Source organism: Carettochelys insculpta, chromosome 4 (genome assembly GCF_033958435.1).
Source record: "Carettochelys insculpta isolate YL-2023 chromosome 4, ASM3395843v1, whole genome shotgun sequence".
Lineage (NCBI taxonomy): Eukaryota > Metazoa > Chordata > Testudines > Carettochelyidae > Carettochelys > Carettochelys insculpta.
In genome coordinates, this window is record NC_134140.1 from 77,306,784 (window position 1) to 77,322,965 (window position 16,182).

At 41.8% G+C, this 16,182-nt stretch overlaps 1 protein-coding gene across 6 annotated transcripts in view; it reads right to left on the bottom strand.

Annotated features, from left to right (window-relative positions):
• The window catches only part of FNIP2 (folliculin interacting protein 2), a 97,657-nt gene that overhangs the window by 19,629 nt on the left and 61,846 nt on the right, over positions 1-16,182 (bottom strand). For all 6 annotated transcript variants that reach the window (XM_074993121.1, XM_074993118.1, XM_074993120.1 and 3 more), the window contains 4 exons: positions 9,613-9,814; positions 8,788-8,876; positions 4,869-5,015; positions 4,554-4,723 (listed from right to left, as the gene is read on the bottom strand). In XM_074993121.1, the coding sequence (XP_074849222.1) occupies positions 4,554-4,723; positions 4,869-5,015; positions 8,788-8,876; positions 9,613-9,814 (608 nt within the window). The remainder of the gene's footprint in view (positions 1-4,553; positions 4,724-4,868; positions 5,016-8,787; positions 8,877-9,612; positions 9,815-16,182) is intronic.

Genomic DNA, 16,182 nt, shown 5'->3' on the forward strand with positions numbered 1-16,182 from the left:
TATAGGGAAACAGGTACTTCACAAATGTGTATATAGTTACACTACATGCCTCAGAAGTAGAAAACAGACACAATGCATTCTTTGTAAGAATACACCTACTTACATAATCTGGGCAATTCCTTTTTAATAAAGTTTTAAAATGCTTTTTCTGACAAATTAATGGAGACTTGAAACATTTCAAAGGTTTTTCTTTTTTAAAACTACGTATTTCCTCTGTTTGCCCCCTGTGTGTTTTCATAAAATTGATCATGAGCACGAGACTCCTGGCATTCAATTTCTTTCACTCCCCAATAATTGGTTTTTGATTTTTTTTTCCAAAACAAAGCTTACAAGACACTATTTTCATTTGGAAATGAAGACAAGGAAAGTAAGTCCTTTTACTTAAAAGCTGAGTGCAGTTGCTGTGGAAATGACATTTTGAATAGGAGTTTCTAGGAATAAAAGCCAGATCAAAGCCTCAATCCTAAGAACATACTCACAAAATTAACTTTATGGATGCAAATAGTCCCATACGGAAGGAACAGGTTAAAGGCTATAAATAAGCTACAAATACAGAAGTTGGGAGGGCCTGACAAAATTGTACCTTAGGGTACTTAAGGAACTAATTGATGCAGTCTCTGAACCATTGGTGATGATCATCAGAAGCTCATGGAAGATGGAGATCACAGAGCACTGTGGAAGGGCAAACACAGTACCTATTGTTAAAAAGAGCAACAAAGGCTTTCTACACTAGAGCAAAAGTTGATTTTAAGGCACTTGATTTTACAGTGGGACCGTCTTCTCTGCAAATATCATTAGGTTGATTTTAAGGGGTGCTAAGGTCGACTTTCTTGCCCTGCCCCTCCAATGTGGTATAACACCAAGTTTGAATTCACAAGGTCAAATTAATGCCAGTGTGAAAACAGGATTACATTAAATTGATTTTACCAGCCTCTAGAGGTGTCCCACAATGCCCCGAGTGTCTCCATTCTGGCTACTTTCACTTCCAGGCATTCAGGAAGTTGGAAACAGGAAGCCCAGCAATTTGAGTTAATTCTCTTTCTGGCCAGCGTAGAAATCATATCTAACTATGATTTCTCTGGGTTGCAAAAGGGCTCCAGCATGGAGCCATCAGGAGATCCAGGATTCTCCATTAAAACAAAACAAAAAAGCTGCTTCTTTCCATAATGCAGATGATTCAAACAATTTCTCTCAGCTGGAACAAAGACTTCTGAAAAATGGCTGTTTGTTTTCAATGGCGGTGGGAATGAGAGCAATGCAGTCTGTGAAGATGACATAACACACCTACAACTACTTGCAGAGCATTTCTTCCCATCATGCACTGTCAAAAAAAACCCAGAATGCAACAGAGCTGAAGGAACTATGACATAGGTACCCACAATGCACTGCTGCAACAGTCAAACTTCAGCGATGTACTAGAGATGTACTAAGACAATTTTGTGAGCAGGTGCATACACGCAACTTCGACTTTATAAAATCCAGTATTACAAAGTCGACTTTAATACATTCAACTTTATTTTGTAGTCTAGACATAAGCAAAGGATATCAGGGAAATTATAGCTAAGTCAATCTTACTTCCATACTTGTTGGAAAGATACTGTAGGCAATTACTAAATTATAAGTTTTTACGTACAAAGAGGATCATAGGGAGAACAAGTAACAGCCAACAAGGATTTGTCAAGAATAAATAATCCAGAGCAACCTAATTTCCTTCTTTGTTGGGGTTACTGGTGAAGCTGATAATGAACAGGGAGCAGCAGTAGACATGATGTGGCTTGATACTAGTAAGACTTCTAATGAAGCCCAAATGATGTTCTCATAAGTGAACTAGGGAAGTGTCATCAGTTATCAATGATTCACCTTCAATGAGGCTGTATCAAATGGGATCACCCAGAGGCCTCTCCTGGATCCGGTACTATTCAGTATTTTCACTAATGACTTGGATAATTGGGGAACTTATAGATGACACCAAGTTGGGAGGGGTTGCAAGCAGGTTAGAGGACAGAATCAGAATTCAAGAAGTCCTCATCAAATTGGAGCACTGGTCTGAAATCAACAAGATGAAATTCAATAAGAGACAAATGCAAAGTACTTTGATTAGGAAGGAAAAACAAACAAAATGGGAATAACTGGGTAGGCAGCAGTATTGCTGAAAGAGATCTGGGAATTCTAGTACATCACAAGTTGAATGTGAGTCTATATTGGAGGCTGAAAAAGGCTAACCTAATTCCCGGTTGCATTAACAGGAATATCATATATAAGACATGAGAGGTAATCGTCCTGCTCTACTTGGCACAGTTGAAGCCTCAACTGGCGAACTGTGTCCAGTTCTGAAAGCTAACCTTTAGGAAAGAGGTGAACAAACTGGAAAGTCCAGAGAAGAGTAACAAAAATGATAAAAGGTTTAAAAGGCCTGACCTATGGGAAAATATTAGAAAAACTATGTAACCTTGGTCTTGAGAAGAAAGGAGGGGGGCCTGAGAACAGCCTAAAGATATATTAGACACAGCTATAAAGAGGATGCAGCAAGAAAGATTTAGGTTAGATATTAGGACAATTTAACAATAATGGTAGTTAAATATTGGAATAGGTTACCAAGGGAGGTTCTACAATGCTCATCATTGGAGGTTTATAAGAACAAGTTACATAAACACCTGTCTGGTTATATTTGGTCCTGCCTCAGCATGGCATGATGGGACAGATAACATCTCGAGATCCAGAAAGCATAAAGTTTTATGTTTCTGTGACTGACAAGTAAGTGTTAAAAGCAAATGCTTGCTTGCAGCATTCTGGCCTTAGTTAGTGTTATATACATATAAATCTACTTACAAATACTCTTGGAGCATTAATAATATTAGGGAAACAACAGAAAAATGTAATATAAAACTAAGGTTTGCACAGATGAAGCAGCTTCTTCAGCATTAACAATATAGTTTTATCACTTCTGGAATGTTGCAGTTGACAGAAATACAGGATTTACACAAAGCTTTCGATTTTTAAAGCTACGTGCAAATATTATATCCCATCCTTCCAAAAGGTATGTTTTTAGAAAGCACTTTTGTAGCATGAAGCCTGTTATTTGAGGAGGGACCCACCAGAGGGCAACATTTTACTTCATACTACATTCAAACTACAGTGAATACCTGAATTCTCATTTTTTATGCTGAGAATAAGAGAAAGAAGCTATTTTGAGATCAGCCATTTAGAATTTGTCTGGGTCTTTAAAACTAGCCTATTCTGTCACATGCTATATTACCAGATCTGAGCTTGGGTAACAATTTATTTTCCTTTTCCTATAAAACTACTGGCAACTATTCCTAGGAGACAGGACAAGACCCACTGGTCAACCAGGCACCCTACAGTGCCACTCCAGCTGGCTTATGTACACCCCAGCTCTGGCTTCTTATTCCCCAAATAAGCTTCCACTTTCCTGAACCTCAAAACACCAAGTCCCTTCCTCCTTTCCTCAGCTACTCAATAACATTTTAAAATCCATTTTTTTTTAAAGCAAGCAATACAATTCTCCACTAAATATCTATATCTATATAGTGAATTTAGGAATCCTCAGTGCTAGAGTGGCTACAGATAGAAGATTCTCATCAAGACTCAATAGAACCAGGCTAGATAATAAGCAACAGAAATGTGATGCTGACATAAAACTACAGTTATTCAAAAGTTCCTTCTTTAGAATTTCACTGCATCTGCTGGATTGTTTTACACTCAACAGACCACGTGTAAGAGGAAAAAATGGAGGGGTGAGAGAAGGATTACCCAAGTAATGGAATTTTTGAGTGTGTGATTTTATGCATATGACTATCGACTCTGCAAACATTCATGTCCATATATGCTGGCTCTGAAATTTTCATAGATGAACAAAACTGCCAATTACAAATATGCGGCCAGTCCTAATTCACTTGCTTCTTGAATAGAAGTCACCTGATTCTACATATCAAGATACTTAGAACATTATATTGGTGGAAGAGAATCACCATATCTGAGAACTTAGAACCAGATTTTCTAGCCAGTTTACTGTAACCCCTTTGTGCAACTGAAATGGAGAAAAAGGACTGTAATCCCACTGCCAATGGCCAGCAGAAAATTTGGGGAATTCTCTGCATGCTCACTTACACTATACCCAGGCTCTGTACCTTTCTCATGCTTCACCTTTTCCGGCAAAGAGATTGCACGTCAGCTGTATTGTGATGATACTCCACTGGCAGAGGGTCCACCACAGACCATAAACCAGTAACAGACTTTAGTGCTGCCTCACAGCAGCTTTAGCGTATGTCAGACAAGAACAGGCCGAAAAATCAGAGAGCTGGAACCAGATCCCTGACAACCACCCACCTACCACCATCCCCGACATGCTTGCAGGGGAAGTACATGTTCTCAACTTATCTGCCTCTGCAAAGTTCATGTTTACAAGGTATTTTTTTTTAAATATTTGCTTATGCCCAGTGATATATTTGTGGAGAAGTGCAAGTTTTCAATTAAATAGGTTCAAGTTTAGTAACTGTTTTATTTCAGATTGTTTTTAAACTTTTTCCACTGACCGAGCTGTGCCCAAAGAGGATTATAAGGATGCGATTTTGCCAACAGATTTACACATTGCGATGTTCCTTTCTCAGAGAAGGTCTTGGAGGGAGGATGGTCAACTGGCATTACAGTTGGGACCCAGGCCAGGTGATACATCAGCACAGCCGTCAACAACGCTGCTAAGAACCTAAAGAAAATAATACAACAAAAGTTAGAGATATGGGGGGGAAGGCATTCCATATATGCTCATATCTAGATGCTTCTATTATGTTTGCATGCATTAGAACACAAGTTACTGCAGGGTTAGGGGGATAATACAGGAGGAAGCATACTGGTTTTTGTTGATCTGTTCTATCAGAAATGTAAATTCTTTAAGAAAGCGCTGGCACAGCTGGCTCTTTTCTGAAGTGCTGGACATCATTGTAAGCCATACAGGTTCTGCTATCCTTGGAACTGAGTACAGGTTCCAGATTGTAAGCCTACCAAAAGAAAGAAAAAAAGAAACTATTAATCTGTGAACAAGGTTGCTAAAATATATGGAATTAAAAAAAGAAATGGTTTTCTTCCATCTTTTTAAGAACACCTATTAGGAGTTCTAAGAATTACATGAGTTCTTTGCAGTGAGTCAGAGGCTCCACGCATATGAGAGGTATTCTGTAGGACACTAAATTATTTGAAACACAAGTGTATCTACAATACTCTAATCACTGCAATTGTAATCCCCTTGACAAAAGAGAGCATTCCTCTGAGCATGCAAGGATATTTAAGGAGGATCTGAAATTCATCTCAGCACAAGCTGAACAGTTGGACTGAATATTATAATGTTTTAACAAATCAAAATTTATTGCTGCATCAAGTTCAAGAGGTTAGTTTTATTCAGCAGCTGCTTCACATATAAGCAGCATTTATTTCATCATACTTTCTGGTATGTGGCATCATCAAAGGATGGAAACAGATTCCAAAAGTACCTTTAAGACCGAAGAACTACACTGTTAAGAGTAACTCAATGAAATCTGCAGTTAAGTAGCCAAGATTAATCTAACAACCATCCAGGTATTTTTCCAACTGAGTAAATATGCCAGATTATTAGTTAATACAATGGAATTGCAATTTTAGAGGTACAATCTTAGACATACAATGATTTCATGGGCAAATTGAGAGCAAAACCCATCACAAAGTGTAGCCATCTCCAGTAAAGCTGTCAACATATCTCTAGTTTAATTCCAGACAGATTTGCATGAACCACAGTTAAATTTCAGGTTGAAGAGATTACTCGCTTCTACGTGTTTAAAGGTTTTGTTTAAATATTCTTCACAATTTAGCAAGATCAGAAATAACCTTACTGTAGTGACAATTCTGGGGCTTTCCAGATCTAGTTAAATTTTCTGTTGGTTTATCAGTGGCTAGCACATGACAAATTTACAACAAAACTTTGTCAATCTTGCATTTAAAAAAAAATCTACCATTTACTACAGCAACCTAACCCTGTGTCCCCAAGCAACTACTTGTGGTTATATGGAGTGTACACATATAATGTAATTTGTGTGTTTAATTTCTTTCCTTAGATATTCGCGTAAGTTAATTTTACCTTTGATCTGTTGTTTATGCCCATTTTACATTGTGTGCATACAATTTACTTTTTCAAATTTGCTAAAATCATGCCTAATGGTCAGGGCCAATGATTATAGTCCCTCTTGCACTTCAGTGTGCCCTGAACCCCCTACAGAGGGTTCAGCTAGGTCATCTTCTTTTGCTAGTACCCCTTCGTCATGTCCATCCCAGTGCTAGGCATGGGGGAATCGGTGCACAGGGAAGCCCGTCTCAGGAACCTCAGAGTATGTGAGGATGAGATGACGTGGCTTCAGTCCACTTCCTGCTCACCTTTTCCTGGACCACCTCCTACCACATCAGATGCATCAGTTTGGGTCAGAGCTGTCACTGTTTCACTTCCAAAGTCTTGGGGCTGATGCAGGCAACCCTCTCTATCCCCTGCATATGGTTCTCTATACCTGAGGCAATATTTCAAGGAGCAAGGGGGAGACTCACAACAGACCTCGTTAGAGGCTTCTTCTCCAACAGTTGCAGGACAATCCTTCCTCAGAAAATTGCTTCTCTCCTTTCCCCTTGCCTAAGCTGCTCATCTACTTTTTATATTGCTCTTTTCCCCCAGAAGTACAGTTGGCAGTGCCTGAGAGGCAGAGTCTTCCTGACCTAGTACTGCTCCAGCCCTTCCTCCGTCTCAGTGTGCCAATTATAAACCCCAACAATCTTGAAGGATAGGGAGCAGTATTCTGCCCCCCATTTTATAGATGTGGAACTGAGGCACAGAGAGATTAAGATAAAAAATACTCCCTAGTTTTGGGTGCTCAATTTGAGACAGCTAAGACAGGAGCCTTCACAATTCTTAGCCTTATATAGCAATGTGTGTTTGAAACACAGCTCTTCCTAACTTCAACTGTAGATTTGAGAGTTCAGCATTTCTGCATATCAGGCCACAAGCAAATGAGTCAAAGACCTGTGAAAAGTTGGGTTAAGAGGCTTTCCTAGCATCACACAAGAACTCTGTGGCACAGGCAGGAACAGAATACAATCCTCCTGCAGGGCAACATTCAACTGCCTTATCAGAAGACTGTCCTTTTTTGTTCTGCAACCTCATTCCTCTCCACAATCCCGGGCACTACACACCTTCCAAATTCTGCAAGTAACAAAGCAGGGATCCTACGGGCAACAAACTCCTTTATTATATAATTCTGATTCATTCCCAGAGCACAGTCCATGCTGAGCTTTAAATGAAGCAGAGATCTTGAAGAAAAAGTACTTTGTGATTATGTTCTTACAAAGATTTCTTCACGCACAGGAGGAGGCCATATTAAATGGGTCTCTGGGTCTCAGCAATCTTTAGACCTTTAGATCCACAGAACAGACCTATACCACTTTATCTAATAAAGTATCTGATAACAGTAATAGGCTGTTACCCTGTGTGGATAAGTGGCTAGAGTAGCACCAGATACACACTTTGCCAGTAGATTTCACACCTATCTGCTAACTGTGGAGGATTGTTAGATTTATGGTCAATGGGAGGAGAGAGTGGAGCAGGTCCAGCAGAGGGCAATGAAAATGATTAGGGGGCTGGAGCAAATGCCCTGTGAGGATAGGCTGAGGGATCTGAGCTTGTTTAGTCTGAGGAAGAGAAGACTGAGGGGTGATTTAATAGCAACCTTCAACTTCCTGAAGGGGAGTTCTAAAGAGGATGGAAAGAAACTATTTTCAGTGGTGTCAGATAGGAGAACAAGGAGCAATGGTCTGAAGTTGCAGAAGGAGAGGAGTAAGCTGGATATTAGGAAAAACTACTTCACCAGGAGGGTGGTGAAGCACTGGAATGTGTTGCCTAGAGAGGTGGTGCAATCTCCATCTCTGGAGGTTTTTAAGTACCTGCTTGACATAGTCTTGGCTGGGATGACTTAGTTGGGGTTGATCCTGCTTGGGGCAGGGGCCGGACTAGACGACCTCCTGAGGTCCCTTCCAGCTCTGTGATTCTAATGGTTATAGACCCTTCTGCCTTTGTGCCCACAGCTTGGCCATCTCCTCTACTCCTACCCATCTTCTACCTTATCATCTCTTCCACTCCCACCTTGAAACTCCTGCCTGCCTCCTTCCTTCCACCTCTGCATTCCAGTCAGGTGCTCTTCCCTCTCCTGCACATTGGGGACCTGAGAGACTTGGGGTGGGGAAAGGGGGGCAGGATGGAGACTGGGACGTTGAGAATACAGGAAACAGATTCCCTGCTCTCAGTTTCACTATCCAAGACCATAGCTGCCTCTTGCAGCCCAGGGGAGCAACTGCAGGGAAAGTCCTATTCAGTCTGTGGGCTGAAGCACACTCCTTGGTTCTGTGGGGATGGTGCATGTGCAGTCCTGTTGGCAGGAAAAAGCCACAATGAGAGATTGGCTATTGGATTACCCATCTCTCCTGAGCACATATAAACTGAGGTTTTTACAGAGACTTATCACCAGGCCACATGCGGGTGCATTTTCCATAGGGATGGCAAAAGTTACACCTCACCCACCAAATTTCAAGTGTCTGCTTCAAAAGAGGGAAGCATTCAGTCTGAGGCACACACCTAACCCAGAAAAAATTTAGTCCAAGTGATCACTTTAGCAAAGTTACCAGTAACTGAAAAAATAGGGTCTTTCCCAATGACCTTAACTTTAAGTGATACTATCTGCCTTCCCTATAACAACAACGGCTTACCTGAATTCTCCCAGGGCATCCGTGACACAGCTGATATAAACTTGTACTCTCAAGCTGGATTCTGCTATTTTTCTAGAGAGGATCATGGCCTTGAAGGAAAAACAACAACAAAAAGTGACCTCCTGAGGAAGGCGGGGTAGTTTATATCATCTTATAGCCTCATCAGCATGTCTGAATTGATGAAGAGACAATGTGTCTCTAGCCTTGACGCTATGTGGCCAGTTAGAATAGCAAAGGCTGCCCACGTTCCCATCTGCGATTGTGTATGACCAATGTAGAGCCTGTGACCAGAGCGTGTAGAGGGAGGAAAGCCAGGAATGTGTACCAGAAACTCTCCTCCTCCCAACCCTTTCAAAGCAATGTCGAACAGTGACAGAGCCATGTTAGTCTGTATTATATCAAAACAAACAAGCAGTCATGTAGCACTTTAAAGACTAACAAAATAATTTATTAGGTGATGAGCTTTCATGGGACAGACCCACTTCTTCAGATCTTTGGATTATTTTGTTAGTGTTTAAAGTGCTACATGACCACTTTTTTCTTTCAAAGCTAGTGTACACGCTTGTCTGCGATACATCCACTTTCTGAAAAAAACATCTAAAATGTGAGAAAGAGCCACACCTCACCCACCCAGAACATGGGAGAACAGGACACACATACAAATCCTCCTTTCAGGACAAGGAGAGAAACAAGGGACGAATTGTGATCCTGAGGTGCAACTTTTCTGCAGATTGCCTTCATCCCCTGATTACTTGTACCTCTGTAGGGCTCGAGATCGTTCCATCCCTGCTTAGCGCTTATACTCCACTGAACAGTATTCTGTACCTTTTCAATTGAGCTCTTTAACTTGTTCATATGGGATTCAAACAGAGGGAAGTGAGAGAAAAAGAAGTCCTGGAAATTCCTCTGTGAGTCTTCTTTTTCAGGCAGGGAGAAAATTATACTGATGGCAATTTTTTTCCTTCGAATCATTGCAGGATTGGAACTGCAGCTTTCATCAGCCATGCTAAAAGTCTCTTCAGTGGACCTGCAATGAGAGAAGTGATAGGCTAGTTACTCCGTATTCTCTACACTTGTATACATTTGTCACCAAGAGATTCTAGCCATACCTCTATGTCTGCTGCAATGCCCTGAAAAAATTTTGCCCTCACTTATTTCCCTACTTAAAATACCACATGCTCACAGGGAGCTCAATTTTCCCAGTGGCAGAACTCAAACTACAAAACTCTTTGCTAGAAGGCAAGAAACCTTTTCATGAAAGATTTCCTCTAGCAATAGTGCCCATAAACAGAACTCCTACAAACACTTTGGTGTGTGTTTTTCTGATTGACATCACGCTCATATTCAATTCCTTAAAAAGAATTAATCAATTTATTATAATGCCCTCCTACAAACTCCTACCTCAATGCCTTTAAATGGCACAGCAGTGACCCTGTTTTGACTGATGGTGAGGACAGTGGAATGTATTCTTCAGCATGTTCAACCACACTATTAATATGGTCACACTGCCAATCCACACAGTTGTCCTCCCTCTTGAAGTGGGTGCTAGGTAAGTTGAGGAGGTAAATGTGCCTCTGAGCATAGCCAGGTGCATGAAGAAATGGCTAAAACATGAATCAACAGGCCCCAACTCCTTGTGCGCTCCATTCTCTAATGATGGTGTGGAGAGTCTTAAATCTTAGTCGTCAGAAAAAGGACTTACCCTTATATCCTACAACTGTGGGACTATATATATACACACTAACTGCGGGCCACTGATGAGACACAATTCAATCAACCATCTGATGGAGGAGAAAGCAAAGACAGCTCTGGTTTCTGCACAACACAATAAAGAAAGGAGATAGAAGTGAAGTGGAGAGACAAAAGTACTATCATACTGGGAAAAAGAGGCGGTGTAAGAACCACTGAAGGAATTGGCTTCATCATCAAGAAGGAATGGTCTTCAAAAGTCATCTCCTGTAAGTTCAAGTCATCATGTGTTGGAGTACTACACCTCCAACGGAACAAGAATAGCACCCTCCACATCATGTAGAGCTATGCTCCCAGAAGCACAAGTGAAGATGATGATATGGAAGAATTCTGTCAGTAGCTTGATGAAATCCTCACTCTGAAATCCACATATATGATTGCAATGGGAGATTTCAATGCCATAGCTGGAAGAGGAAAAAAAGCTCATTTTCTGAAGATATGACATCAGTGAATGGAATACATGAGGAGAGTGACTGGCAATTCTGGAGGAGACAATAAATGTTTATTGGTAACACCTGTTTCAAGAAGGCAGCGGACATGGATTGTGTCTTATGCAAAGAATGAGACTGACTATATTCAGACTGATTGTACAAGACATCACAATAGTGCCATCATTTAATACTACTAGGGATTATCGCTTGCTCAGAGCATGTCTCAACTTCTATGAAAAAGAGGTAAAGTAAGTGCTGCATGCGAGGCTAGTGACCAGCAGCAGCATGACCAGCTGGGAGCTGCAAACGGGGCTGCTAACAGGGGAGTCTGCCTGGGAGAGCAGAGGAACCCCACTGAACTAGGTGAGAGCTACTGGGTGTATTTATTTCCTGGGCTATTTGAATTTGAATTCAGTTACTGGTTGATCTCAGTTACTTGTGGGTGAGTTTGACTGAATTCCAGTTACTGTGGCAGTGACAGAGAGACGAGGATTTCTTCAGACAACTAAGAAAAGCTTCCAAATCTCAGGCCCTAGTTCTCACAAGACACACTGATCACCCAGACATTTGCTGTGAGATCCATAGAGCAGCACACAGACAGTCCAGGAAGTTTTTGGAGATGGTTGGGTTAACTTCCCCGTACAAGTGCTGAAGGAACCAACCAGGGGCTGTGCACAGCTTGACCTGCTGCTCACAAACAGGGAAAAACTAGTGGGTGAAATAGACGTGGATGGCAACCTGGGCTGCAGCAATCATGAGATGGTGGATTTCAGGATTCTGACAAAAGGAAGAAAGGTGAGCAGTAAAATACAGACCCTTGATTTTAGAAGAGCAGACTTTGACTCTCTCAAAAGAACTAATGTGTTGATTTCCTGGGAAACTAATATGAAGGGGAAAGAAGTTCAGGAGAACTGGAAGTATTTTAAAAAGGTCTTATGGAAGACACAGGAACAAACCATCTCAATGCGCAATAAGAAAATCAAATATGATAGGTAACCAGCTTGGCTTAATGGGAAATCCTTGGTGAGCTTAAACTCAAAAAGGATGCATACAGAAGTGGAAGCTTGGAAAGGTGACTAAGGAGGAGTATAAATATATGTGTGGAAAGTGCTGGGGGATAATCAGGAAAGTGAAAGCACAATTGGCACTGCAGCTAGCACGGAATGTGAAGGACACAAAGAAGGGTTTCTACAGGCATGTTAACAAAAAAAAGGTTATCAGGGAGGCTGGAGAGAGACTGTTCTCAATGGTGACAGATGGCAGAACAAGGAGCAGTGGTCTGAAGTTACAGAGGGAGAGGTATGGGTTGGATATTGGGAAAATCTATTTCACCAAGAGGATGGTGAAGCACTGGAATGTGTTACTGAGAGAGATGGTGGTACCTCCATCCCTAGAGGTTTTTAAGTCCTGGTTTGACATAGTCATGGCTGGGATGATTTAGTTGGGAGTTCATCCTGCTTTAGGCAGGGGGCTGGACTAGATGACCTCCTGAGGTCCCTTCCAGTCCTAGAATTCTATGATTCTATGAGGTGGCAAATCAGAGATAGTAGCCAAAATAATCAATGAGGCAATTTTGACAGTAAACGCTTCCAAGGAAGACTGGAATCTTAAAGATCATTGCAATGAGGGTTAAAACCTTCACTGATAAGTAGCGCCAATGCATGAAATTGTCCAAGAAAGGAAGACTGAAAAGAGTGAAGGGAAGAACGAGAGATGAAAGCCAGAACTTGCTAGAGAGGTGCAGGAATATGAAGTGAGAAGATGGTGACAAGCCTGGGTACTCCCTCCTCTGCAAGCCGATATGAAAACAAGTAATGGAGAACTTTGAGATGTATCAAAATGAGAGGCTCTTAAAGACAGCTGAAAATTACAGAAGCCTCAAAAATGCAAAAGGGAAGTGACACTGTACAGTTCAGTAATAACGGTACTCTGGAGCCAGGATGGAAAACCAGTAATTGACATACCAGGGATAGAAGTAGCTTGCAATATTGTTCCTCAAATAAAAAGCCACAGTACCAAAACTCTTCAACAGATCAATAAGCACACAGGCACAGTCCCTGCCAGCAAAGTCTGACACGTAGTTCACCAAATCAAGGAAGGAAAAACCCCAGGTATGGATGGAAATTTCAGCACAATGGGCCATACTTTCACTATAAACTAGCTATTGAAATCAAGGGTATACAAACTCCCTTTCCGTATTGTGTTCATCAACTATGAACAAAAATTGACCACAGAGATCAATGCACTGTTGCCCTGTTCTGCAAGAGCTTTCACTGACACCAACTATATCAAACTATTAAAGGAAGCAAACTGTGACTGAACTAACTATATTAAACTTTACTTAGTATGTGTTTTTACATCTCAACTAAGAAAGATGTGAAACAAGGAGACACTGTTTCACTGAAACGCTTCACAGCCTTTTTTGAAGTGGTATGAGGTGGATGAATTGGAGGGTGGAGTCTACATTAATGGAGAACAGTTAAACCATTTCAGATTTATAAACAATATTGGGTTGCTTGATTAAACTACTATCAAACTACAGAAAATGCTGTGGGAACTCAACACAAAAAGCAGCCAAGTCAGAGTGAAAATGAACCATTCCAAAATGAAATGTATGTGGTCTGATGCCTGGCCCAATTAATAGTCAAAGAGGAACAAACAGAAGAAGTTCAGCATTATTATTTGGGCCAAGAAATGAACATGCACCACAATCAGGAAGGTGAACTCTTGCAAAGGAAAAAAAAGCAGGCTGGTGCATATTCAGTTCTGCTAAGGATGTCCTCCATGGGGGGGAGGGGGGGGGGGAGACTGACAAGGCAACAAACACTAACCTCCTCAACAGTACTACTAGCAACGCTGTACAATGGTGAAACGTGCACTGCTGAAGACCGAGGAGTAGTAACTGTCTCAGGCTGCTGCTACACTACCACTCTCCCGTCAGAAGAGCCATGGTAATGAGGCAATTTGAAGCAGGCTAATGAGGCACTAATGTGCATATTCAGCACCTTATTAGCATAATGGCAGCTATGCAAAGAGACTTTGAATTGCAGATTGACAGTGAAGATGGGGGCAGCTTCGAAATAAACGCCCCACTTCGACATTCGCTTACTACCACAGAACTAGATAAGGGAATGTCGAAGTGGAGCGCTTATTTTGAAGCTGCCCCTATCTACTCAGTCAATCTGCAATTTGAAGTCTGTTTGCTTGGCCACCGTTATGCTAATGAGGTGCTGAATATGCACATTAGCACCTCATTTTAGCCTGCTTTGAATTGCCTCATTACCATGGCTGCTCTGACAGGAGAATAGCAGTGTAGCAGCAGCCTCCTAGGGGGCAATATAAAATTTTTGGGAATTTCAATTCACAACTACGTCCCCAGTGTTTAGACAGCAGAGTGGAGTGCAGGACGTTGTTGTTGAAAGAAGGTGAAGTGAAATGTGATGGACCAGGCACAGAGCGAGGCTCATTGACAACTGATGGACTACAACTGTTGCCAAATGGTGCCCATGGGAACTAAAACAACTACTCAGCGGACCTCCAAAGAGAGGGGAAGATTTTATTGTGAAAAGACCCTGCCACACATGCAGAAGGAGGGCCAGTATATGAGAAGAATGGAACATGTGTTGTGACTGGTGCAAACTACATGAGCACTGAAGGACTGACTGATCAAAGTGAAGATGATCATAACATCTGTGTGTGGTAAGGGCTGTTATTGTCATTTTACAGTTTGGGAATTAAAGCACTGGGCATATTAAATAACTTCCCAAAGATCAGCAAGGAAATCTGTGGCAGATCTGGGAAAGGAATCTTGTTCAGTTGAGTCCCAGGCCAGCGCCTTAACTGCAAGGCCATTTTGTCATTGAATTCACACAACTGTGTTCATGGTGCAATTCAGAAAATGTATAAAAGACACAGAATTAAGTATCTGCTCCAAGGAGCTTACTAATTAAGAAATAAAAAAATTATTGAAGACAAATCACCACTACTTTGCAACTGAACTGGTGTCAGGTATCCTCATATAACGTGCGAGTGGAAAAAACAGATCGTCATTTCTTTTTTTAAATGATGTGGTTAGCTACTAAGCCATAGGTGTGCGGGGATGTCATCTTGACCTCAAAGAGCTACATCAAGGCAAAAGATTGCTTGTGCCTTGTCTCCATCATCAGGATGGTTCTGTCAAAGTTAAAAAGTTTAAAAAAAAAAAAAACAACAAAAAACAAAGACTTTTTTTTTTTTTTGCAGCACTGACATGGCCTTGTTTTGTGTATTGTTGCACAGGGCCAAGTTAAACAGGCAATTTAGCTGCTTTCCTTCTCCTACCATCAGTCCTCTCTGTTTCCTTTCTATCTTGTTCCGTTGTGTGCTAGCATCCCCAAGCATCAGTAGTTAATTTTAAGTACTTCAGAGCAGTAAGGAAAGCTCTAAATCGACCAATAATTAAGTCATGGCAACTGCACAAAGCAGTCTTAATAGAAGCCACAGAAATTTGTCATAGAATAATGCAGGATATTTCAACCTGTAAGGTATGACCCAAACCCACTCTTCTCTGGATTGAGTTGTGATATTCTTGAGTTCTAGGCACCATCTCTCTGACACTGGCATTTCATTAGGCCACATATATACTGGCTAGTTCATCCAGAAGAAGTCGTCACTGTTCAGAAAGATCCCAGGAGCATCTACACATGACAGCTGTTCTTCCGGAAGGAATCTGGAAGAATGCAGCATCTCTTCCAGAGTCCTTACTCCGCTCCTGTTTCAGGAAGAGTGTCCTCCTCTGGAAGAAGCCTCCAGAAGAAAGGGCGTGTAGATGCTCCATGAGCCTGTCTTCCGAAAGAATGTTCTCTTATGGCGCCGGCTGCAGGGAGCATGGAGACGCTCTACACAGCACCAGTGGAGATCTATGGTCTTGTCCTCCAGCCACCTTTAAAGTGGCAGGGAGTCCGAGACGACATCACACGACTGCAACTGCATTATATGAGCTGGGGCGTGAGCCAGGACATGAGCCACGCACCCATCTGGCCTCAGCCCCACCTGCACCCACCCATGGGCAGCACACAGCAGCCTTGCGACGCAGAGGGGCCACACAGGGAGATGGGCATGGGCTCACAGCTCCTGTCCCATGACCACCCCCTGCACGGCGCACTCAGCACTGCACAGCTGTCAACCCATCACAGCACCAACACGGCCAGTGTGAGGGACTCGCTGGGAAGCACCT